The 24,054-nt window shown below is 48.6% G+C and overlaps 1 protein-coding gene across 4 annotated transcripts in view; it reads left to right on the top strand.

Moving 5' to 3' along the window:
* The window catches only part of LOC112216522 (MAGUK p55 subfamily member 7-like), a 291,219-nt gene that overhangs the window by 222,983 nt on the left and 44,182 nt on the right, over positions 1-24,054 (top strand). For all 4 annotated transcript variants that reach the window (XM_042299106.1, XM_042299107.1, XM_042299104.1 and 1 more), the window contains one exon: positions 17,723-17,893. In XM_042299106.1, the coding sequence (XP_042155040.1) occupies positions 17,723-17,893 (171 nt within the window). The remainder of the gene's footprint in view (positions 1-17,722; positions 17,894-24,054) is intronic.

The following is a 24,054-nucleotide window of genomic DNA, read 5'->3' as shown; positions in this document are numbered from 1 at the left end:
GCTGTGCTGTCACCTGGGTTCAGGCAGTCTGTGTAGATGGGTAGGCCTGCTGGTTCTTTTTGGGATCTGTGATGCCTGATGTTTAAACTCCTGTTCTTCTCTTCTGGCTACCATGCTGTTCTCTCTCGTCACCGACACCAGAGGATGACGGTTGGTTCTATGGCTCTGGTTTCTATTTAAGCGGATACCACGTAGGTGAGACATCACATGTCCCCTTCAGTCCTTTTCATAGATCTGTCCTTCGCCCTTGTCATAGTTGCTCTTCCTACCACTGTCCCTCGCCCCCTGCCATACAATAGCTGTTCTTGCCACTGTCCCTCGCCCCCTGCCATACAGTAGCTCTTCCTACCACTGTCGCTCGCCCCCTGCCATACAGTAGCTCTTCCTACCACTGTCCTCGCCCCCTGCCATACAGTAGCTGTTCCTGCCACTGTCCTCGCCCTCTGCCATACAGTAGCTGTTCCTGCCACTGTCCCCCGCCCCCTGCCATACAGGAGCTGTTCCTGCCACTGTCCCTCGCCCTCTGCCATACAGTAGCTGTTCCTGCCACTGTCCCCCGCCCCCTGCCATACAGTAGCTGTTCATGCCACTGTCCCTCGCCCTCTGCCATACAGTAGCTGTTCCTGCCACTGTCCCTCGCCCTCTGCCATACAGTCGCTGTTCCTGCCACTGTTATATGGATTCATTCAAGTTAAAGGGACACGTTATTTTCCATTCGTTGTTCTGAAGGTCCATTCAATTCTCTTCCCATCAGGCCTGTTGATGTGGTCCTGCTTGCCGCCTCTTCTCTCTTTCTTTCCCCTTTCTCTCGGTCTCTGTGTGTGTCTCTCTCTCTTTCTCTCTCTCCTGTTGTTGATGTGGTCCTGCTAGGACTCACAGCAGCAATTACGACTTGTTCTGTTCTGGAACCATCCTCTGGGTACTGGTTCCAATTCTCTTTGCGTACAGAAACTCTTCCTCATCGTGTTGTTATTACCCCTGTTACTTTCCTGACAAATCAGAAGTTATAATCCCATCAGAGTACCACGGAGTGTCCTGGCTGAGTCTCTCAAACCTCTTCTCTCTCTGAGGAACTCTCTCCCCCCTCTCTCTCTCTCTGAGGAACTCTCTCTCTCTCCCCCTCTCTCTCTCTCCCCCCTCTCTCTCTCTGAGGAACTCTCTCTCTCTTGCTGAGGAACTCTCTCGCTCGCTCTCTTGCTGAGGAACTCTCTCGCTCTCTCTCTCGCTGAGGAACTCTTTCGCTCTCTCTCTCTCACTGAGGAACTCTTTCGCTCTCTCTCTCGCTGAGGAACTCTCTCGCTCTCTCTCTCGCTGAGGAACTCTCTCGCTCTCTCTCTCGCTGAGGAACTCTCTCGCTCTCTCTCTCGCTGAGGAACTCTCTTGCTCTCTCTCTCTGAGGAACTCTCTCGCTCTCTCTCGCTGAGGAACTCTTTCGCTCTCTCTCTCGCTGAGGAACTCTTTCGCTCTCTCTCTCGCTGAGGAACTCTTTCGCTCTCTCTCTCGCTGAGGAACTCTTTCGCTCTCTCTCTCGCTGAGGAACTCTCTCGCTCTCTCTCTCGCTGAGGAACTCTCTCGCTCTCTCTCGCTGAGGAACTCTCTCGCTCTCTCTCGCTGAGGAACTCTCTCTCTCTCTCTCGCTGAGGAACTCTCTCGCTCTCTCTCTCGCTGAGGAACTCTCTCGCTCTCTCTCTCGCTGAGGAACTCTCTCGCTCTCTCTCTCGCTGAGGAACTCTCTCGCTCTCTCTCTCGCTGAGGAACTCTCTCGCTCTCTCTCTCGCTGAGGAACTCTCTCGCTCTCTCTCTCGCTGAGGAACTCTCTTGCTCTCTCTCTCTGAGGAACTCTCTCGCTCTCTCTCTCGCTGAGGAACTCTTTCGCTCTCTCTCTCGCTGAGGAACTCTTTCGCTCTCGCTGAGGAACTCTTTCTCTCTCTCTCGCTGAGGAACTCTTTCGCTCTCTCTCTCGCTGAGGAACTCTTTCGCTCTCTCTCTCGCTGAGGAACTCTCTCGCTCTCTCTCTCGCTGAGGAACTCTCTCGCTCTCTCTCGCTGAGGAACTCTCTCTCTCTCGCTGAGGAACTCTCTCGCTCTCTCTCGCTGAGGAACTCTCTCGCTCTCTCTCGCTGAGGAACTCTCTCGCTCTCTCTCGCTGAGGAACTCTCTCGCTCTCTCTCTCGCTGAGGAACTCTCTCGCTCTCTCTCTCGCTGAGGAACTCTCTCGCTCTCTCTCGCTGAGGAACTCTCTCTCTCTCTCTCGCTGAGGAACTCTCTCGCTCTCTCTCTCGCTGAGGAACTCTCTCGCTCTCTCTCTCTCGCTGAGGAACTCTCTCGCTCTCTCTCTCTCTCTCGCTGAGGAACTCTCTCGCTCTCTCTCTCTCTCGCTGAGGAACTCTCTCGCTCTCTCTCTCTCTCTCGCTGAGGAACTCTCTCGCTCTCTCTCTCTCGCTGAGGAACTCTCTCGCTCTCTCTCTCTCGCTGAGGAACTCTCTCGCTCTCTCTCTCTCTGAGGAACTCTCTCGCTCTCTCTCTCTCGCTGAGGAACTCTCTCGCTCTCTCTCTCTCGCTGAGGAACTCTCTCGCTCTCTCTCTCTCGCTGAGGAACTCTCTCGCGCTCTCTCTCTCTCGCTGAGGAACTCTCGCGCTCTCTCTCTCTCGCTGAGGAACTCTCGCGCTCTCTCTCTCGCTGAGGAACTCTCTCGCTCTCTCTCTCTCGCTGAGGAACTCTCTCGCTCTCTCTCTCTCGCTGAGGAACTCTCTCGCTCTCTCTCTCGCTGAGGAACTCTCTCGCTCTCTCTCGCTGAGGAACTCTCTCGCTCTCTCTCGCTGAGGAACTCTCTCGCTCTCTCTCTCGCTGAGGAACTCTCTCGCTCTCTCTCTCTCGCTGAGGAACTCTCTCGCTCTCTCTCTCTCGCTGAGGAACTCTCTCGCTCTCTCTCTCTCGCTGAGGAACTCTCTCGCTCTCTCTCTCTCGCTGAGGAACTCTCTCGCTCTCTCTCTCTCGCTGAGGAACTCTCTCGCTCTCTCTCTCTCGCTGAGGAACTCTCTCGCTCTCTCTCTCGCTGAGGAACTCTCTCTCGCTCTCTCTCTCTCTAACTAACCCTGCCTCTCAATTTCCTTTCTCTCCTCCTCTCTCCTCCTCCCCTTCACTCTATTGCTGCCCCCCCCCTGTGTTGAGGTCATGAGGCGGTCTAGACTCTGGACACTCCACAGCACACTAATCCATTTAGACCAGTTGATTTCACAGGAGATCCAGTGCACATTGAGTTTAGAAGTAAAGACTGAGTTGTGTCTGCCAAGCTCAATTAGGGAATTCTATAAGGATGACCTTTCAAACACTGGGCTATTTTCGACTTCATTGATTGTGTTCCAAATGACACCCTATCCCCTGTATAGTGCACTACTTTTTACCGTGGCCCATAGGGGTCTAGTCAAAAGTAGTGCACTATATAGGGAACAAGGTGCCATTTGGGGCGCAGACTCTGTTTGCCCGTGTTGTCGCAGTGCCCTTATGAGGTCGGCGACCTTAACTTCTCCTCTTCCTCTCTGACCTGAACAACCTCCATTGCTGGTCCCAGTGCAGTTTAACTTGTTTTCTATGTCCTAGTACACTGAAGCACCGGTTTTCTGAAACAAAAGATGTTTTGAAGAGAAAAAAAGACTCCTAAAATAATAATATATTCTCGACAAGCGTCTCAACAGTCGTTGCACATTGCATTACATTTCAGGCTGTTGTATGACTTAAAGTTGGACAGGCCTAATGGCTAAGAAATCCTAGAATACAGATGCTTTTTCAATGCCATTAAGGTTGAATTGGGAGCTTGAGTTGGGTAAAGAGGGGGCAGAGAAGTGGGTTGTCTTGTTCTTCTTTGGGCTGTTTGTAATGCCTCCGTACCTCTTGTCGGTCAGTGATGGAACGTCTGAGTCCTCAAGTTTCAAAGAATGGTCCTTGGGGCAAGCTGTATTCCTGTGAGATGCCTCTATAGTATAGAGCCAGGAGACTGTAGAATAGTGCTCTGGTCAAAAGAAGTACACTATATAGGGAATAGAGTGCCTTTTGAGACTTGTCACATGCTTCGTAAACAACAGATGGAGACTAACAGTGAAATGCTTACTTCCGGGCCCTTTCCAACAATGCTGAGATAAAGACGAGAATAGTAATAATACTAGGAATAAATACACAATGAGTCAAGATAACTTGGCTATATACACGGAGTACCAGTACTGAGTCCATGTGCAGGGGTACGAGTGCCGTTTGGCGTTCGGTGCCGTTTAAGATGGAGGACGATTTTTCTTATTTCTATTACAGCATTATTTCTATTACAGCATTCATATTCTATTCACTCAGACCAATGTAACATCGATAGGTTTAGGCTACTACATGATACAACATCTTTTCCTCTACCCATCATGAGGTTGCTACAACCTAACCTATGAATGAAAGTTTACAGCGTAGATGCACAGGTCTTGAGATATTTGAGTAACAGACATTGACACGTCCAATGTCGCTTTGTACAATCAACAGAATCGCAGAATGAATGCACCCCTGATCAAACACAGTTCACTTTCATATCAGCCACATCCAACCAGCATAACTCCTTTGATCATTGTGTAATTACTTCTTACATCTACACGCTCTCCTCCTCTCACCTATTCCCTTCGCTCGTGGTCTTCAGTGCACAACACAAACCTTCATATCATAACAGCTAACTGCTGCACACAGCCTACATTGTTGTCACCATAATGACATAGTCAACAAAGCTGCTAGAACTAAAGCTTTAGTAAACCCGCTACAATCATTCAGTACAGTCAGCAAGAAGTTTAGAAGGAAATAGGTTTATATAACCAAAAGCTTACCTTGACTTGGAAGAATTCCGTATTGGATAACCATAGCCATCTAGCTAACATAGCATCCCTCTCGGTTTGAGTCGTGTGTTTGGGTAGGCTAAACTAGCTAGCTGCTTTCACAAGCTAAGTGAAAAACAAATACAACAATATCTCTCTTGCTACTCTTTCATTGTTGAATAAATTAATTTAAGAACTGTTCAACTATTGTCTTTCTCTCTTTGAGTCAACTACTCACCACATGTTATGCACTGCAATGCTAGCTAGCTATAGCTTCTACTTCTACTTTCACTAGAGTCATTCTCTGACCCTTTGATTGGGTGGACAACATGTCAGTTCATGCTGCAAGAGCTCTGATGGGTTCATAATTACTGTGTAAGTCTATGGAAGGGAGTGTGAGAACCATGAGCCTCCTAGGTTTTGCATTTAAGTCAATGTACCCAGAGGAGGACGAAACTATAAGGAAGGAATAGAAGGAATCAAGCTTGTCTGGTAGACATCACTGGGCAGCTCACAGCTGGGTTTTCCTTTGTAATCCGTGTGCAAGCCTTGCCACATCCGACAAGCGTCAGAGCCGACCTGTCTCGTCGGAGGTCGTAGCGGGATTTCTTATAAGTGTCCTTATAAAATCTCTTTTCGATTTTTTTATTCGATTATACCTTCCGGTAACCTGCCTCACCCAATGTGATACGGTATCGCTATTATTTTTTATTTTAGAACACATTCAAGAACCTTTAGAAGCTAACCAGCTAATTAGCTATTCAGTCATTGTTAGCCACTGCTAGTGGCTTTCATCCTTCTGCACAGATACCAGCCCTGTTCTTAGCCTGGATAATACTCGCCAGTCTGCTAGTATCGGACTGTCTCTCCACAACAACGCCGGATTCCTGCCGTAATCCCTGGACCACTACTTCTGATCTTCACAGCTAGCTTGCAGCTAGCTAGCTTGCAGCTTGCTAGCTCACCGTGGCACCCAGTACCAAAGCTATCCCTAAGGCCCACCTCCCGGCCTACTCAGCTGTTCACCCGAACCCCACTCATACACGGCTTGAGCCCGATACTCCACCGGATCCTTGCTGTAAACTCTGGACCTTGGCATCGGATCACCGCTGCTACCGATTGTCTATAGTGGCTAACGCCACTGCCACGAAGCTAGCATCAGTTAGCCGTGAGCCAGGCGCATCTCCCGGTCAGCAAACTAAATTCTACAATACCTCTTTCGCCATCTGGCTTGGATTCTCTGTCGACACGGCGCCCCGCCGCACCACCACGTCTGGTCTGCCGACGAATACTCCATCCGCGGTGCCTTCAACCGGCCTCCGTCGGAGGGCTACTAACTTTAAACGCCTTGTCGCCTGCTAACGTAGTGGCGGGTTCCCTGTTCCATCTACTGCTGCCCTCTGGACACTATGATCACTTGGCTACATAGCTGATGCCTGCTGGACTGTCCATTAATCACGGTACTCCATTCTGTTTATTTGTGTTTTATCTGTCGGCCCCAGCCGCGAACTCCGGCTCTGTGTGTAGTTAATCCAACCCTCTCTGCCTAGTCATCGCCATTTTACCTGCTGTTGTTGTGTTAGCTGATTAGCTGTTGTTGTCTCACCTGTTGTTTTAGCTAGCTCTCCCAATCAACACCTGCGATTACTTTATGCCTCGCTGTATGTCTCTCTCAAATGTCAATATGCCGTGTATACTGTTGTTCAGGTTAGTTATCATTGTTTTAGTTTACAATGGAGCCCCTAGTTCCACTCTTCATACCTCTGATACCTCCTTTGTCCCACCTAACACACATGCGGTGACCTCACCCATTACAACCAGCATGTCATCACCCAGGGCCTGGGCTTACCTCCGCTGTACCCGCACCCCACCATACCCCTGTCTGCGCATTATACCCTGAATATATTCTACCATGCCCAGAAATCTGCTCCTTTTTATTCTTTGTCCCCAACGCTCTAGGCGACCAGTTTTGATAGCCTTTATCCGCACCCTCATACTACTCATCCTCTGTTCCGCGGGTGAGTGGAGGTAAACCCAGGCCCTGCATGTCCCCAGGCACCCTCATTTGTTGACTTCTGTGATCGAAAAAGCCTTAGTTTCATGCATGTCAACATCAGAAGCCTCCTCCCTAAGTTTGTTTTACTCACTGCTGTAGCACACTCTGCCAACCCTGATGTCCTTGCTGTGTCTGAATCCTGGCTTAGGATTCAAAAAAATTCAACCAAAAATTCAGAGATTTAACCGCCATTGAGAAACCAATTGTCCCGGTTGATATATTATCGAATAGATATTTGAAAAACACCTTGAGGATTGATTATAAACAACGTTTGCCATGTTTCTGTCGATATTATGGAGCTAATTTGGAATATTTTTCGGCGTTGTCATGACCACAATTTCCGGTCGATTTCTCAGCCAAACGTGAAGAACAAACAGAGCTATTTCGCCTACAATAATCTTTGGGAAAAAATGAACTTTGGCTATCTACCTGGGAGTCTCGTGAGTGAAAACATCCGAAGTTCATCAAAGGTAAACGATTTAATTGGATTGCTTTTCTGATTTTCGTGACAAGGTTGCCTGCTGCTAGCAAGGCATAATGCTATGCTAGGCTATCGATAAACTTACACAAATGCTTGTCTAGCTTTGGCTTTAAAGCATATTTTGAAAATCTGAGATGACAGGGTGATTAACAAAAGGCTAAGCTGTGTTCCAAGATATTTCACTTGTGATTTTCATGAATAGGAAGATTTTCTAGGAAGATTTATGTCCGTTGCGTTATGCTAATTAGTGTCAGATGATGACAACGGTCCCGTTCACGGGATGGGGTGTCACTAGAGGTTAAACCACCCACCACTGCGACCTGTATGCTCTAGTCGGCTGGCCCTCGCTACATATTCGTCGCCAGACCCACTGACTCCAGGTCATCTACAAGTCCATGCTAGGTAAAGCTCCGCCTTATCTCAGTTCACTGGTCACGATGGCAACACCCACCCGTAGCACGTGCTCCAGCAGGTGTATCTCATTGATCATCCCTAAAGCCAACACCTCATTTTGCCGCCTTTCCTTCCAGTTCTCTGCTGCCTGTGCCTGGAACGAATTGCAAAAATCGCTGAAGTTGGAGACTTTTATATCTCCCTCACCAACTTTAAACATCTGCTATCTGAGCAGCTAACCGATCGCTGCAGCTGTACATAGTCCATTGGTAAATAGCCCACCCAATTTACCTACCTCATCCCCATACTGTTTTTATTTCTTTTATTTTATGCTCTTTTGCACACCAGTATCTCTACCTGCACATGACCATCTGATCATTTATCACTCCAGTGTTAATCTGCAAAATTGTAATTATTCGCCTACCTCCTCATGCCTTTTGCACACAATGTATATAGACTCTTTTTTTCTACTGTTATTGACTTTTATTGTTTATTGTTTACTCCATGTGTAATCTGTGTTGTTGTCTGTTCACACTGCTTTGCTTTATCTTGGCCAGGTCGCAGTTGTAAATGAGAACTTGTTCTCAACTAGCCTACCTGGTTAAATAAAGGTGAAATAAAATAAAAAATCAATGAAGTAGGAGGAGGACCATGTCCTGAGATGCCTTCCCATAAGCCCCGTGCCACACCCTAAACACCTCTTTGAGACCACCGCTCCGTCTGGAGGAAGAAGAAGAGCGTTAAAGAGATCATTAAGACCCGTGGCCGTTCTGGGCTCATTCCTTACCTTTCCTGGATGGAAGAAAGAAAAGAGAGACAAGACATGGGTTTTATCCCCAATGGCACCCTGTTCCATATATAGTGCACTACTTTTGACCAGGGCCCATAAGGCTCTGGTCAAAAGTAGTGCACTATATATGTTGGCAACCTATTCCCTATTTTGGGACGTAGCCCGTGTCTTTCCTTAGATCCATCAACACGTTGTAGCTTAGTTCCCTGGGATTAGACACACAATACCTGGATGGAGACCTGGAAGCGTAGGCAGTAGGCACAGTCCCATTTCTGCTGCTCTCGTAATCTACCCTAATCCCAGAGATCCTGAGGCACAGAGAGAAGCCTCTCAGCAAACATCTGGATAGAGGGATGGGAGAGGGTGGGATAGAGGAGAGGAAAGGACAAAATAGTACAGGGGAAAGCTGGGAAAGCTGTCAACCCCCAGAATCCAATTAAAACAGAGTTATGGAAAAATGGAGACGTGTGTAAACCCCCAAATAATTCTCAATTTCCAGAAAACAAGTTTATTTCATCTGTTTACAGGTTCACTACTCGAGGGTGAGTCGTAGCCAAAACATAAGACCAAAGTGCGATCCAAATGGCACCTTATTATCCATTTAGTGCACTGTTTGACCAGGGCCCACATCTTGGCTGAGCAGGTAGAGGCCATGCAGACAGACAGGTGTGATTGGCTGAGCAGGTAGAGGCCATGCAGACAGACAGATGTGATTGGCTGAGCAGGTAGAGGCCACGCAGACAGACAGAGGTGTGATTGGCTGAGCAGGTAGAGGCCACGCAGACAGACAGAGGTGTGATTGGCTGAGCAGGTAGAGGCCACGCAGACAGACAGGTGTGATTGGTCTAGGCCAGTGGTTTCAGTCCTCCAGTACCCCCAACAGCACACATTTGTGTTGTAACCCCAGACAAACATACCTGATTTAATTCATCCAGGGCTGAATCAGGTGTCCAGGGATACAATAACATTGCATATGGTTGGGAGGACTGGAGTTAGGAAACAGTGCTCTAGACAGTGGTGATGTTACTTAATAATATCCATGGGGTACATTTCAGTGGTTTGGTTGTGATTCTGACCAGTAAGAGAAGAGAGTATATGTCCCAAATGGCACTCTATTCCCTATGTAGTGCACTACTTTTGACCCCAGCACTATAAAGGTAATAGAGTCCCAATCGGCCCTGGTCAAAAATAGTGCACCATATATAGTGATGGGGTGCCAGATGGGATGTGGACTTTGGCATCTCCCCTCGCACTGGGTTTGTTGTCTAGCATCCCTGTTGTCTGAGTGGGCTGGCTGATTGATGAGGATAACAGGAAAGTGTTCTTGGCACTCCCAGCCCCCAACTCACTAGCTGTGCTGAGAGAGCCCAGACACATCCATTACACACAGCACCAGAGAGAGCCCAGACACATCCAGTACACACAGCACCAGAGAGAGCCCAGACACATCCAGTACACACAGCACCAGAGAGAGCCCAGACACTTCCAGTACACACAGCACCAGAGAGAGCCCAGACACTTCCAGTACACACGGCACCAGAGAGAGCCCAGACATGTCCAGTACACACAGCACCAGAGAGAGCCCAGATACATCCAGTACACACAGCACCAGAGAGAGCCTAGACACGTCCAGTACACACAGCACCAGAGAGAGCCTAGACACGTCCAGTACACACAGCACCAGAGAGAGCCCGGCACGTCCAGTACACACAGCACCAGAGAGAGCCCAGACACGTCCGGTACACACAGCACCAGAGAGAGCCCAGACACGTCCGGTACACACAGCACCAGAGAGAGCCCAGACACGTCCGGTACACTCAGCACCAGAGAGAGCCCAGACACGTCCGGTACACTCAGCACCAGAGAGAGCCAGACACGTCCGGTAAACACAGCACCAGAGAGAGCCCAGACACGTCCGGTAAACACAGCACCAGAGAGAGCCCAGACATGTCCGGGAACACACAGCACCAAAGAGATCCCAGACAGACACACAGCACCAGAGAGATCCCAGACACGTACACACAGCACCAGAGAGCCCGACACGTCCAGTACACACAGCACCAGAGAGAGCCCAGACACGTCCAGTACACACAGCACCAGAGAGAGCCCAGACACGTCCAGTACACACAGCACCAGAGAGAGCCCAGGCCGCTTTGCGTAAGTGCAGTGGAAGACAAGCGCTAGATCGAGATGTGCGTTCGTGTTTTTTTTCTCAAACCGCTAAATTTTTTCAAGCGACGACAAATTAGGCATGGTTTTCTGTTCAGACTAGACATTCCTGAGTCCTAAAGAGCTCTGGGATAAGACGGAGGGGAAAAACAAATAGCGCTCGACACAAACCCACGTCGCTCAGCCAAGGGACTTGAGCACTATTCCACTGTATAAGCCTGTAACACTTGGGTTGGAGTACCACTTTCCACATGCTGGAGCTAGCATACTGTAGTAAGCCCATGGAGAGTACACTAGCCCCAGAGTGTGTTTCTGTCCCCCCCCCCTCCTAGATAACACTATAATGAGTTCACCACGGTGGACTCAAACGCTCTCAGTACATATTTCAAACATCACAGACAGCCTAAAAGGCTTTTTTAATCATCAAATAACGTTTAACTCTCTCTCTCTCTCTCCCTCTCTGCATACAGCCTGCTATCCTGGTTAGGCCAGAGTGAATACTGCTTAAAACAATGGCTACCTGCCTTTCCTTTCTCAACAGGAAACCCAGTAACCCATAAGGGAGGGCTTCAGCGACAGGGTATGAGGTTTGAAGGACAGCCGGTACAGTAGATACCACACACTGTATGAAACGTTCTCCTCCAGTTAAATAGTCCTTGTTCCCCTCAGAGCAATGTTTTTTACCATTCACTTCAAACGCAGTGTTCAGTCTGGTTTAACCAGGATGCCTGCCTGTCCCCTCACAACAGGGAATGCCATTACCCATAAAGCTAGAGCACAGGAGGTTGGTGGCACATTAATTGGGGAGGAACGGGCTCGTGGTAATGGCTGGAGTGGAATGGGTTCCCATGGTTCCCAGGTGTTAGATACCATTCCATTAGCTCCTTTCCGGCCATTAATATGAGCCGTCCTTCCCTCAGCAGCCTCCCCTGAGCTAGAGGTTGGAGGTTTGAAGGACTAGCAGTGAGATACGGATACCACATGCCTCGGGAGAACCCTCTCCACCTGTTAAAGATCCCTTGTTCCCCCCAGAGCTATATGCTTTTCCTCGTCAGTACAGTGACCATGTGGTCAGCCTGTGAGCCAGGTACTTCCGTGACGCGGTCTGATCCCTGGTCCGGAAGCCACGATTCCTATAATGCCTTTCACACATGGGTTTTCATGGAGGGGCATTGAAGGCCACACGCCTGTCTATCTGTCCCCCCCACACACACCACTGCGTAGCGGCACTAAGACACACCACACAGCGTGAGAGACCCGAGGCCTATTTGAACCCAGCTGTTGGTGGAAGAAGGGAGTGCAGGGAAAAGGTTTTACTTTTTACTTTTCCTGAGGTGTTGCTGCTACAATGTTGGCCCACATTGTTACTGTTTTTCCTCTTATTTTTAGTGTGCGTCATTCCTCGGGAACCATCCTCCTTGGTTCTCTACAGTCCTTTGGTCCACCTCTCAACTCACAATGGACGGACATAAATAACATGCTGTAGTAAACAGGCGGGTAACTGAGGTCGTTATTTAACCAGGAAGAATTAGTCAGGGTATTTGTGGAGAACTTGGTAGAGTTGGTATTTGTCCTTGTTGTTGTACGGGCATTGTTCTGTGGTGGGAGGGAATATTGCAGAGTGTGTGGAAACTGGAGATCCTTCTTCTCACACACACTGGGACATGCAGTAGAGCCATCCTCCTCTACCCCTGCCTGCCTGTCGAGCGTGTCTCTGACACAGACTTGAACAGACGAGGAGTTGTAATGAGCACCATCACATAATGACTGAAAGGAGGTACTCGGTAATGCCTCCCACATTCTGTGGCCACTTCCAGCACTAAGTGTTGCAGTGATAAACCGCACCGTGTGTGTGTGTGTGTGTGTGTGTGTGTGTGTGTGTGTGTGTGTGTGTGTGTGTGTGTGTGTGTGTGTGTGTGTGTGTGTGTGTGTGTGTGGCAGCCATAAACCACACATATGGGCCTGGGGTGTAATGGTAATAGTCTCTTAATCTAGAGTTGCCATGGAGAGATAATTCACCAGTTGTCATCTCTGTTAGTCTTCATACTGAGGGCTTGTTCTGCTGGGCCAGGATGGCACTGTGTATGCATCCCAAATGGCACCCTATTCCCTATGTAGTGCACTACCTTTGACCAGGGCCATAGGCCTCTGGTCCAAAGTAGTGCACTATTATAGGGAATAGTGTGCCATTTGGAATATGCACAGTGTCGACCAGCGCTTCTACTGCAGTTAGAAACTCCAGGCTCAGATGGGAGACATCTTTTCTGTTTTTTTTAAGGAATTTGTACACTTGATCTAAATAGTTAGGAAACCAGAGTGGAGATGGGTAGGTGGGAGAGACAGTGGGAAGGATGGATGCTGGGATTGAACTCCGGTCTTCCAGTCGTATGTGATGAGACACACCATCATTACCAAGACATTGACTTAGGCCTGTGTGTTTTTGCGTACATTCAACTTCCCTTCTTTTTTTGTTTCAACAGTTTTGCACCGTTTCTTTTCCAGACACCGCAGCAACGTTTCACAGGATGTTACATCAGCACAGTGAGCTGTTTAGAGTTCCCTGTTTGTGAAGGCCCCTGGGTGCTGAATGTCCTACACCACGGCTGTTAGATATTATCACGCTGGAAAACGGGCTTGCAGGAGCACACTGGCAACTTCCAGGCAGTTGTGTGTGTAGTGGCAGCGCGTGTCTTCTACTGTTTACACTGTGGCTCGATATGCCCCTTCTTTTTCTGTTGGAGGTTCTCTTGGAATGGAAGGGTTTGAGTTCGTCTACACGTTATTGTGTGTGTCTTACAGTAGTAGGGGCGACTGGCAATTATCCAGTCACGGTCAAGTGCACGCCATTAAAACGTGCGTGTGTGTGTGTCCTGAGCAAGGAAAATGTCTCCATATCCGAGCTCTTTGTCACGGTAGGGGGATACAAGAGAGTACGATTACATCCAGGGTCAAGGGTTAGGAGCCAGCTGAACAATGAGTTAAAACCACAGTCTTTTTTAGCTCGACCCCATCATAATTAGGACCACTGTTGCCATGCATAGCTAACATTCCTGATTTACCAGCATGCCTTCTATTGGCCCTAGCTATTGGCAACCCGACTGTTAATCAGAACTGTACAGTAACACACAGACCGGCCACACACGCAGACACACTCCCCTGCTCTAACAGTAACACAAGCCCTCTGTACTGTAACACAAGCCCTCTGTACTGTAACAGTAACACAACCCCTCTGTACTGTAACAGTAACACAACCCCTCTGTACTGTAACAGTAACACAACCCCTCTGTACTGTAACAGTAACACAACCCCTCTGTACTGTAACAGTAACACAACCCCTCTGTACTGTAACAGTAACACAACCCCTCTGTACTGTAACAGTAACACAACCCCTCTGTACTGTAACAGTAACACAACCCCTCTGTACTGTAACTGTAACACAACCCCTCTGTACTGTAACAGTAACACAACCCCTCTGTACTGTAACAGTAACACAACCCCTCTGTACTGTAACAGTAACACAACCCCTCTGTACTGTAACAGTAACACAACCCCTCTGTACTGTAACAGTAACACAACCCCTTTGTACGGTAACAGTAACACAACCCCTCTGTACGGTAACAGTAACACAACCCCTCTGTACTGTAACTGTAACACAACCCTCTGTACTGTAACAGTAACACAACCCCTCTGTACTGTAACAGTAACACAACCCCCTCTGTACGGTAACAGTAACACAACCCTCTGTACTGTAACAGTAACACAACCCCTCTGTACGGTAACAGTAACACAACCCCTCTGTACGGTAACAGTAACACAACCCCTCTGTACGGTAACAGTAACACAACCCCTCTGTACTGTAACAGTAACACAACCCCTCTGTACAGTAACACAACCCCTCTGTACGGTAACAGTAACACAACCCCTCTGTACGGTAACAGTAACACAACCCCTCTGTACGGTAACAGTAACACAACCCCTCTGTACGGTAACAGTAACACAACCCCTCTGTACTGTAACAGTAACACAACCCCTCTGTACTGTAACAGTAACACAACCCCTCTGTACTGTAACAGTAACACAACCCCTCTGTACTGTAACAGTAACACAACCCCTCTGTACTGTAACAGTAACACAACCCCTTTGTACTGTAACAGTAACACAACCCCTCTGTACTGTAACAGTAACACAAGCCCTCTGTACTGTAACAGTAACACAACCCCTCTGTACTGTAACAGTAACACAACCCATCTGTATGGTAACACAACCCCTTTGTACGGTAACACAATCCCTCTGTACTGTAACAGTAACACAACCCCTCTGTACAGTAACACAACCCCTCTGTACTGTAACAGTAACACAGACATGACAACGAGACGCTGGTCCGGGTTCAGACCAGGAATGTTGAGTCATTCATTTATTTAATTCAGGTTAAATAGATTTCCAGCCCTCTCTCTGGGCTCGCCTAATTCTGTCTCCATGGAGATGATGATGCTCACTGTGCGTGTGTGCGTGCGTTTTGTCTCGCTCCTTTGATTGATTTGTCTTTATCCTCGGGTAGAGGAGTTGGGGGTTATTTATTTTCTGTTATTTGGATGGAGCTGTCTAGAAGGGTTGAAGTGATGTTGAAGGGCCCGGGATTACGGAGGGCCCTTCAACAACAGGAACAGAGCTGTGTATTGACTGGCTGCAGCTGGGCCTGGTAATGAAACGCCGTGCACCTGCCTCCCTGAAGGAAAACAAAGAGATTCCCTCTGACAGAGCCAATGAAATGCTGGCGGCTTCTGGGCTCCGAAAGGCCCCCTAATCGAATGGAACAACCCGTACTGCAGCATCACGCTAATCAGACCACAGTATTAGAGCGATCCAGAGGGGTGGCGGAACCTGCCCTGGAATGTCCAAGACACTATTTCCTATATAGTGCACTACTTTAGACCAGGACCCAACAGGACAACCTTAGTTAATATTTTCCACCCTGCAATGGCTTAGTAACAGCACTGCTATGATGTTAACCGTTGATAATGATGACACTGTGCATGGCTTGCTGTTACAGTAATGTTGCGAGCAGCAGCGTATTCTATTCAGTGCGTCCTTTCCACTGTGGCGAGCAGGCGGCTCGTTCTTTCTGGCTGGTGTTCGGTCAGAGCAGTGGGGGTGTTGAATGAGAAGGAAACACCGCAGGAGAAGTGGCACAGACAACACAGTGCTCACCCGGAACGCGCTGTCCTGCCCGCAGTGGAACAGTCTGCCCTGAACGTTAGCTGTAACACAATATCCCAACGCTAGGGTTCACACACGCACTCAACACACACACACGTTCTCTCTTTCTCTCTCTCTCACTCACTCACTCACTCACTCACTCACTCACTCACTCACTCACTCACTCACTCTCTCACACACACACACACACACACACACACACACACACACACACTCAGAAATATACACAAATACATTCTCTCTCACACACACACACGCGCATTGTGACATGCCTTAATACCTTAGCTAATCACACATGGGTTATTGTGCTGAAGCCGTATGTTTGACGTGTTTCATTTCTTACACAGCGTAGGTCTCCATCTCCTGTCCCTTATTAAGTGACTGTTTGGAAAAGAACAGACTCCCGAGACCGTAGCTATACTCTCTCTCTTTCTCGTGGCACATCTGCACAGCGCTCGCCTCGCCTGCCGCTCGCCTCGCGGTTTCTCTATGTTGTGGAAAGTATTAAAGGATTGGATCAGGGCTTCTCTCTCTCTCCAGTGTATCATTTTAATGCTGCCTTAATCTTGGCCATCTTGCATCATAACGCTGGGTTCATTCATCACTGTTTAAAAGAAACAGAGAGAGAGAGAGCCCTTCTGCCGTGTGCAGGAACAGGATATTAGCGAAGTGTCCACGGTCCTCGGATTGCGGATTTTGGTTTAACTATCTGTCATAAATCTGAAACTGTGCTCTTCAAATTAGGGATACGTTTTTCTGTTTGGTACTGCCTTAGTGCATTCAAACCAGACCATTTGTTTGGGTCAATTTATGACGCTTGTCATGTTTGATTGGTTTATCGTGCGCTGCATGTCCATGGAATGCAACCACCACACATACTTCCTTACACACGCACTCACACACACACACCACCTACTGTACCAAAGTAGTCTGAGAAGAATGACAAACGCTTGACTGGTACTTGTGTCAACTGGACAAGCATGAAGCAACTACCAGTAAATTCACATAGCAGCAGTAAATTACATGAAAAAATGCCAGTCGCCTTCACTCATCCCACCCACCTGCCATTTTTGATTCTCTCTTTACCTCCTGTTACAGGAGGTCAGAGGTCAATGTGCTTAAAACGGACCATTCAGGTTCAAAAGGCTCAGATGAATCACATCTATGGTTGCATCCTAAATGGCAACCTATTATCTATATAATGCCAACCTATTCTCCATATAATGCCTATAGGGCTCTGGTCAAAAGTAGTGCACTACATTGGGAATAGGGTGCCATTTGAGACCCGTCCTGTAACATTAAGAGAGAAATTACATAAGAGGTAGCTAGATGACATAAACTGAGGCTGGGAGGAGAATGACAACGTGGCAATAATGTTTTTATGGTCTCTAGAAGACAAAAGTGTTCAGACGACATTACATACGAACCTTATGGGCTGTTACTCACCGACCCTGGATCTAGGTGCATCTCAACTAGCGACCTATCCCCTATATAGAGCAATAGCTTTGACAGGGCCCAGGGAAATGGTTTGGCTTAGTGTTCACTACTCCTACCTACTGCACAGATATCACTCTCAATGTGTTTCATATGAAGGGCTGCTCTACATAAAGCCAGACCTGATAGATATTGAAACGCTCGTAAATGTGCATCGGCAGGCATTTTGTACAGATGCAAATGTACTTGTATGTACTGTATACACGGTCAACTTTACCACTTACAGTGACTCAGCTTTCTCTCCCTCCTTTTCTCTTTCTCTCTTCTCGCTCTCTGATTTGTAGCTGGTTTTCGCCGGAGTTTCCGCCTCAGCAGGCGAGACAAGAAGACCAACAAGTCCATGTATGAGTGTAAGAAGAGTGAGCAGTACGACATGGCTGACGTGGCCACCTACGAGGAGGTGACTCCCCACCGCAGGCAGAGCGGGGCCAAGCACAGGCTGGTGGTCCTCGTTGGTGAGTAACACACACACACAGGACATGGTAGAGCTGGACCAAGCTGCTGTCGTAGTCGGTGAGTAACTGACTACTGCCACCATGGGACACTGGGGATTGCTGAGCTGTTGGTCTTGGCCAGGCAGAAGCCATCGTTTAAGTCTAAAACTGGTTTCTCCATAGAGAGAGTGTGTGGCACTAGAGTCAGAGTTCCAGTCCCGGAGGTGGCTCAGCCTTGCCCTCACACAGCCGTAACCCAGAAACATGCTCCCGGCCACACGCAAGCCCCCTTAACTTTTAAAGCCCTGGTGGAAAATGACAGCACAGGGCTGGCGGGCTGGGGATTCCTTCATATTTAGTGCTTTTCATTAACAGCACCGTGCTCAGCTCCTTTTTTTTTACTTGACAGAATTGTTAACACTTGCCTTTAAGGCTGGTATTACAACGTCCTCCAGAAGGCTGATTAAGTGCCAAAATCTTGAAATGAAGTTAGCTTTGTTTTTATTCCTTCTTGTGTAGTTTACAGAAAGCATTGTGCCAACGAATGGTGGACCAATACCGTTAAGCCCAGGTGCACCAGAATTAAAACTTGAATATAAATATTGGAACTATTATTGCAAATGACATGAATAATGAATGTATTCCTCACACGCTGCTTTTTCTTCTCAAGGTTAGCAGTGCTACTGATCGGTGCAGCTGCATATGAATCATTCTTCATTCTGCTGATATCGCTGGCTTTCTATTTAATGCTCGTATTAAGAGAAGAGAAAGTGAGGCTTGTGTTGCAGTACGTCTGTTTTAGCATGATTGACCAGGCCTCGGTACGGTGAAACGCAGTGGTATGGACTTCATCATAGCGTGTTGCTAATTAGCTGGCCCATTTTCTTGCCAGGCAGAATGTCAGGCTGTGCAACCCAGCGGATGCCACGGCCTCTCTCTGTCTCTCTCTCTGTCTCTCTCTCTGTCTCTGTCTCTCTCTCTCTCTCTCTCTGTGTCTCTCTCTGTGTCTCTCTGTCTCTGTCTCTCTCTGTCTCTCTCCCTGTGTCTCTCTCTCTGTGTCTCTCTGTCTCTCTCTCTGTCTCTCTCTGTCTCTGTCTCTCTCCCTCCCCCTCTCCCTCTCCCTCCCTCTCTCTCTCTCTCTCTCTCTCTCTCTCTCTCTCTCTCTGTCTCTCTCTCTGTCTCTCTCTCTGTCTCTCTCTCTCTCTGTCTCTCTCTCTCTCTCTCTCTCTCTCTCTACAATGCACATAACCCCTCTGTCACACTAATGTAAATATTTTCAATTCACTTCTGTAATTTGGACGACAACCTATGGACAATTTCACACCTAATGAAGAGAAAGGCCAAGGAAAGATCTGTTTTATGTTTCCTGTTTCTCTCTGGAGTGCTCTCACTTTTTCTTATTATGAGGACTCTCTCTCTCTCCCGCCATCTCTTTCTCTCTCTCCTTCTCCCTCCCGCCATCTCGCTCTCCCTCCCACCATCTCTTTTTCTCCTCTCTCTCACTCTCCCTCCCACCATCTCTTTCTCTCGCTCTCCCTCGCTTTCCTTCCCGCCATCTCTTTCTCTCCCTCTCCCTCTCACCATCTCTCTCTCCCTCTCACTCCCACCATCTCTTTCTCTCCTCTGTCTCGCTCTCCTTCCCGCCATCTCCCTCTCCCTCCCACCATCTCTTTCTCTCCTCTCTCCCTCTCCCTCCCACCATCTCTTTCTCTCCCTCTCCCTCCCACCATCTCTTTCTCTCCCTCTCCCTCCCACCATCTCTTTCTCTCCCTCTCCCCCCCACCATCTCTTTCTCTCCCTCTCCATCCCACCATCTCTTTCTCTCCCTCTCCCTCCCACCATCTCTTTCTCTCCTCTCTCCCTCCCACCATCTCTTTCTCTCCCTCTCCATCCCACCATCTCTTTCTCTCCCTCTCCCCCACCATCTCTTTCTCTCCCTCTCCATCCCACCATCTCTTTCTCTCCTCTCCCCCTCCCACCATCTCTTTCTCTCCTCTCTCCCTCCCACCATCTCTTTCTCTCCTCTCTCCCTCCCACCATCTCTTTCTCTCGCTCTCCCTCCTTTCCTTCCCGCCATCTCTTTCTCTCCCTCTCCCTCTCACCATCTCTCTCTCCCTCTCACTCCCACCATCTCTTTCTCTCCTCTGTCTCGCTCTCCTTCCCGCCATCTCCCTCTCCCTCCCACCATCTCTTTCTCTCCTCTCTCCCTCTCCCTCCACCATCTCTTTCTCTCCCTCCCCTCCCACCATCTCTTTCTCTCCCTCTCCCCCCACCATCTCTTTCTCTCCCTCTCCCTCCCACCATCTCTTTCTCTCCCTCTCCCTCCCACCATCTCTTTCTCTCCTCTCTCCCTCCACCATCTCTTTCTCTCCCTCTCCATCCCACCATCTCTTTCTCTCCCTCTCCCCCACCATCTCTTTCTCTCCCTCTCCATCCCACCATCTCTTTCTCTCCTCTCTCCCTCCCACCATCTCTTTCTCTCCTCTCTCCCTCCCACCATCTCTTTCTCTCCTCTCTCCCTCCCACCATCTCTTTCTCTCCTCTCTCCCTCCCACCATCTTTCTCTCCTCTCTCCCTCCCACCATCTCTTTCTCTCCTCTCTCCCTCCCACCATCTTTCTCTCCTCTCTCCCTCCCACCATCTCTTTCTCTCCTCTCTCCCTCCCACCATCTCTTTCTCTCCTCTCTCCCTCCCACCATCTCTTTCTCTCCTCTCTCCCTCCCACCATCTCTTTCTCTCCTCTCTCCCTCCCACCATCTCTTTCTCTCCTCTCTCCCTCCCACCATCTCTTTCTCTCCTCTCTCCCTCCCACCATCTCTTTCTCTCCTCTCTCCCTCCCACCATCTCTTTCTCTCCTCTCTCCCTCCCACCATCTCTTTCTCTCCTCTCTCCCTCCCACCATCTCTTTCTCTCCTCTCTCCCTCCCACCATCTCTTTCTCTCCCTCTCCCTCCCACCATCTCTTTCTCTCCCTCTCCCTCTCCCTCCCTCCAACCATCTCTTTCTCTCCCTCTCCCTCCCACCATCTCTCTCTCCTCTCTCCCTCTCCCTCCCTCCAACCATCTCTTTCTCTCCCTCCCACCATCTCTTTCTCTCCCTCTCCCTCCCACCATCTCTTTCTCTCCCTCTCCCTCCCTCCAACCATCTCTTTCTCTCCCTCCCACCATCTCTTTCTCTCCCTCTCCCTCCCACCATCTCTCTCTCCTCTCTCCCTCTCCCTCCCTCCAACCATCTCTTTCTCAACCATCTCTTTCTCTCCCTCTCCCTCTCCCTCCCTCCAACCATCTCTTTCTCTCCCTCTCCTCCCACCATCTCTCTCTCCTCTCTCCCTCTCCCTCCCTCCAACCATCTCTTTCTCTCCCTCCCACCATCTCTTTCTCTCCCTCTCCCTCCCACCATCTCTTTCTCTCCCTCTCCCTCCCTCCAACCATCTCTCCTCTCTCCCTCCACCATCTCTTTCTCTCCTCTCTCCCTCCCACCATCTCTTTCTCTCCTCTCTCCCTCCCACCATCTCTTTCTCTCCTCTCTCCCTCCCACCATCTCTTTCTCTCTCTCTCCCTCCCACCATCTCTTTCTCTCCCTCTCCCTCCCACCATCTCTTTCTCTCCCTCTCCCTCTCCCTCCCTCCAACCATCTCTTTCTCTCCCTCTCCCTCTCCCTCCCTCCAACCATCTCTTTCTCTCCCTCTCCCTCCCACCATCTCTCTCTCCTCTCTCCCTCTCCCTCCCTCCAACCATCTCTTTCTCTCCCTCCCACCATCTCTCTCTCCTCTCCCTCCCACCATCTCTTTCTCTCCCTCTCCCTCCCTCCAACCATCTCTTTCTCTCCCTCCCACCATCTCTTTCTCTCCCTCTCCCTCCCACCATCTCTCTCTCCTCTCTCCCTCTCCCTCCCTCCAACCATCTCTTTCTCAACCATCTCTTTCTCTCCCTCTCCCTCCCTCCAACCATCTCTTTCTCTCCCTCTCCCTCCCACCATCTCTCTCTCCTCTCTCCTCTCCTCCCTCCAACCATCTCTTTCTCTCCCTCCCACCATCTCTTTCTCTCCCTCTCCCTCCCACCATCTCTTTCTCTCCCTCTCCCTCCCTCCAACCATCTCTTTCTCTCCCTCCCACCATCTCTTTCTCTCCCTCTCCCTCCCACCATCTCTCTCTCCTCTCTCCCTCTCCCTCCCTCCAACCATCTCTTTCTCTCCCTCCCACCATCTCTCCTCTCTCCCTCTGCCTCCCTGCGTCTCTTTCTCTGTTGTAAACGTCAGGCGCCTAGTGGTCCAGGAGAATGTGAAGTGGGCGTGTAGATCCTCCAAAGAGAACCAGGCGTCCTGTGCTTTTCCTTGGCCCCCTTTCCTCACTCCTCTTTCCACTCCACTCACATTCACACACACTGACATACACTGACATACACACACATACATTCACATACATACACATGCACTCAAATACAGTGCCTTGCGAAAGTATTCGCCCCCCTTGAACTTTGCGACCTTTTGCCACATTTCAGGCTTCAAACATAAAGATATAAAACTATAAAATATTTTTTTGTGAAGAATCAACAACAAGTGGGACACAATCATGAAGTGGAACGACATTTATTGGATATTTCAAACTTTTTTAACAAATCAAAAACTGAAAAATTGGGCGTGCAAAATTATTCAGCCCCTTTACTTTCAGTGCAGCAAACTCTCTCCAGAAGTTCAGTGAGGATCTCTGAATGATCCAATGTTGACCTAAATGACTAATGATGATAAATACAATCCACCTGTGTGTAATCAAGTCTCCGTATAAATGCACCTGCACTGTGATAGTCTCAGAGGTCTGTTAAAAGCGCAGAGAGCATCATGAAGAACAAGGAACACACCAGGCAGGTCCGAGATACTGTTGTGAAGAAGTTTAAAGACGGATTTGGATACAAAAAGATTTCCCAAGCTTTAAACATCCCAAGGAGCACTGTGCAAGCGATAATATTGAAATGGAAGGAGTATCAGACCACTGCAAATCGACCAAGACCTGGCCGTCCCTCTAAACTTTCAGCTCATACAAGGAGAAGACTGATCAGACATGCAGCCAAGAGGCCCATGATCACTCTGGATGAACTGCAGAGATCTACAGCTGAGGTGGGAGACTCTGTCCATAGGACAACAATCAGTCGTATATTGCACAAATCTGGCCTTTATGGAAGAGTGGCAAGAAGAAAGCCATTTCTTAAAGATATCCATAAAAAGTGTCGTTTAAAGTTTGCCACAAGCCACCTGGGAGACACACCAAACATGTGGAAGAAGGTGCTCTGGTCAGATGAAACCAAAATTGAACTTTTTGGCAACAATGCAAAACGTTATGTTTGGCGCTAAAGCAACACAGCTCATCACCCTGAACACACCATCCCCACTGTCAAACATGGTGGTGGCAGCATCATGGTTTGGGCCTGCTTTTCTTCAGCAGGGACAGGGAAGATGGTTAAAATTGATGGGAAGATGGATGGAGACAAATACAGGACCATTCTGGAAGAAAACCTGATGGAGTCTGCAAAAGACCTGAGACTGGGATGGAGATTTGTCTTCCAACAAGACAATGATCCAAAACATAAAGCAAAATCTACAATGGAATGGTTCAAAAATAAACATATCCAGGTGTTAGAATGGCCAAGTCAAAGTCCAGACCTGAATCCAATCGAGAATCTGTGGAAAGACCTGAAAACTGCTGTTCACAAATGCTCTCCCTCCAACCTCACTGAGCTCAAGCTGTTTTGCAAGGAGGAATGGGAAAAAATGTCAGTCTATCGATGTGCAAAACTGATAGAGACATACCCCAAGCGACTTACAGCTGTAATCGCAGCAAAAGGTGGCGCTACAAAGTATTAACTTAAGGGGGCTGAATAATTTTGCACGCCCAATTTTTCCGTTTTTGATTTGTTAAGAAAGTTTGAAATATCCAATAAATGTCGTTCCACTTCATGATTGTTTCCCACTTGTTGTTGATTCTTCACAAAAAAATACAGTTTTATATCTTTATGTTTGAAGCCTGAAATGTGGCAAAAGGTCGCAAAGTTCAAGGGGGCCGAATACTTTCGCAAGGCACTGTACATTCACATACACTCACATACATACACTCACATACATTCACAAACATTCACATACATTCACATACACACACATACACTCACATACACTCACACACTCACATACACA

This window comes from Oncorhynchus tshawytscha, linkage group LG16 (genome assembly GCF_018296145.1).
Source record: "Oncorhynchus tshawytscha isolate Ot180627B linkage group LG16, Otsh_v2.0, whole genome shotgun sequence".
Classification (NCBI taxonomy): domain Eukaryota; kingdom Metazoa; phylum Chordata; class Actinopteri; order Salmoniformes; family Salmonidae; genus Oncorhynchus; species Oncorhynchus tshawytscha.
The sequence above is the reverse complement of the archived record's forward strand: the minus strand, read 5'-3'. Positions and strand labels throughout refer to the sequence as shown.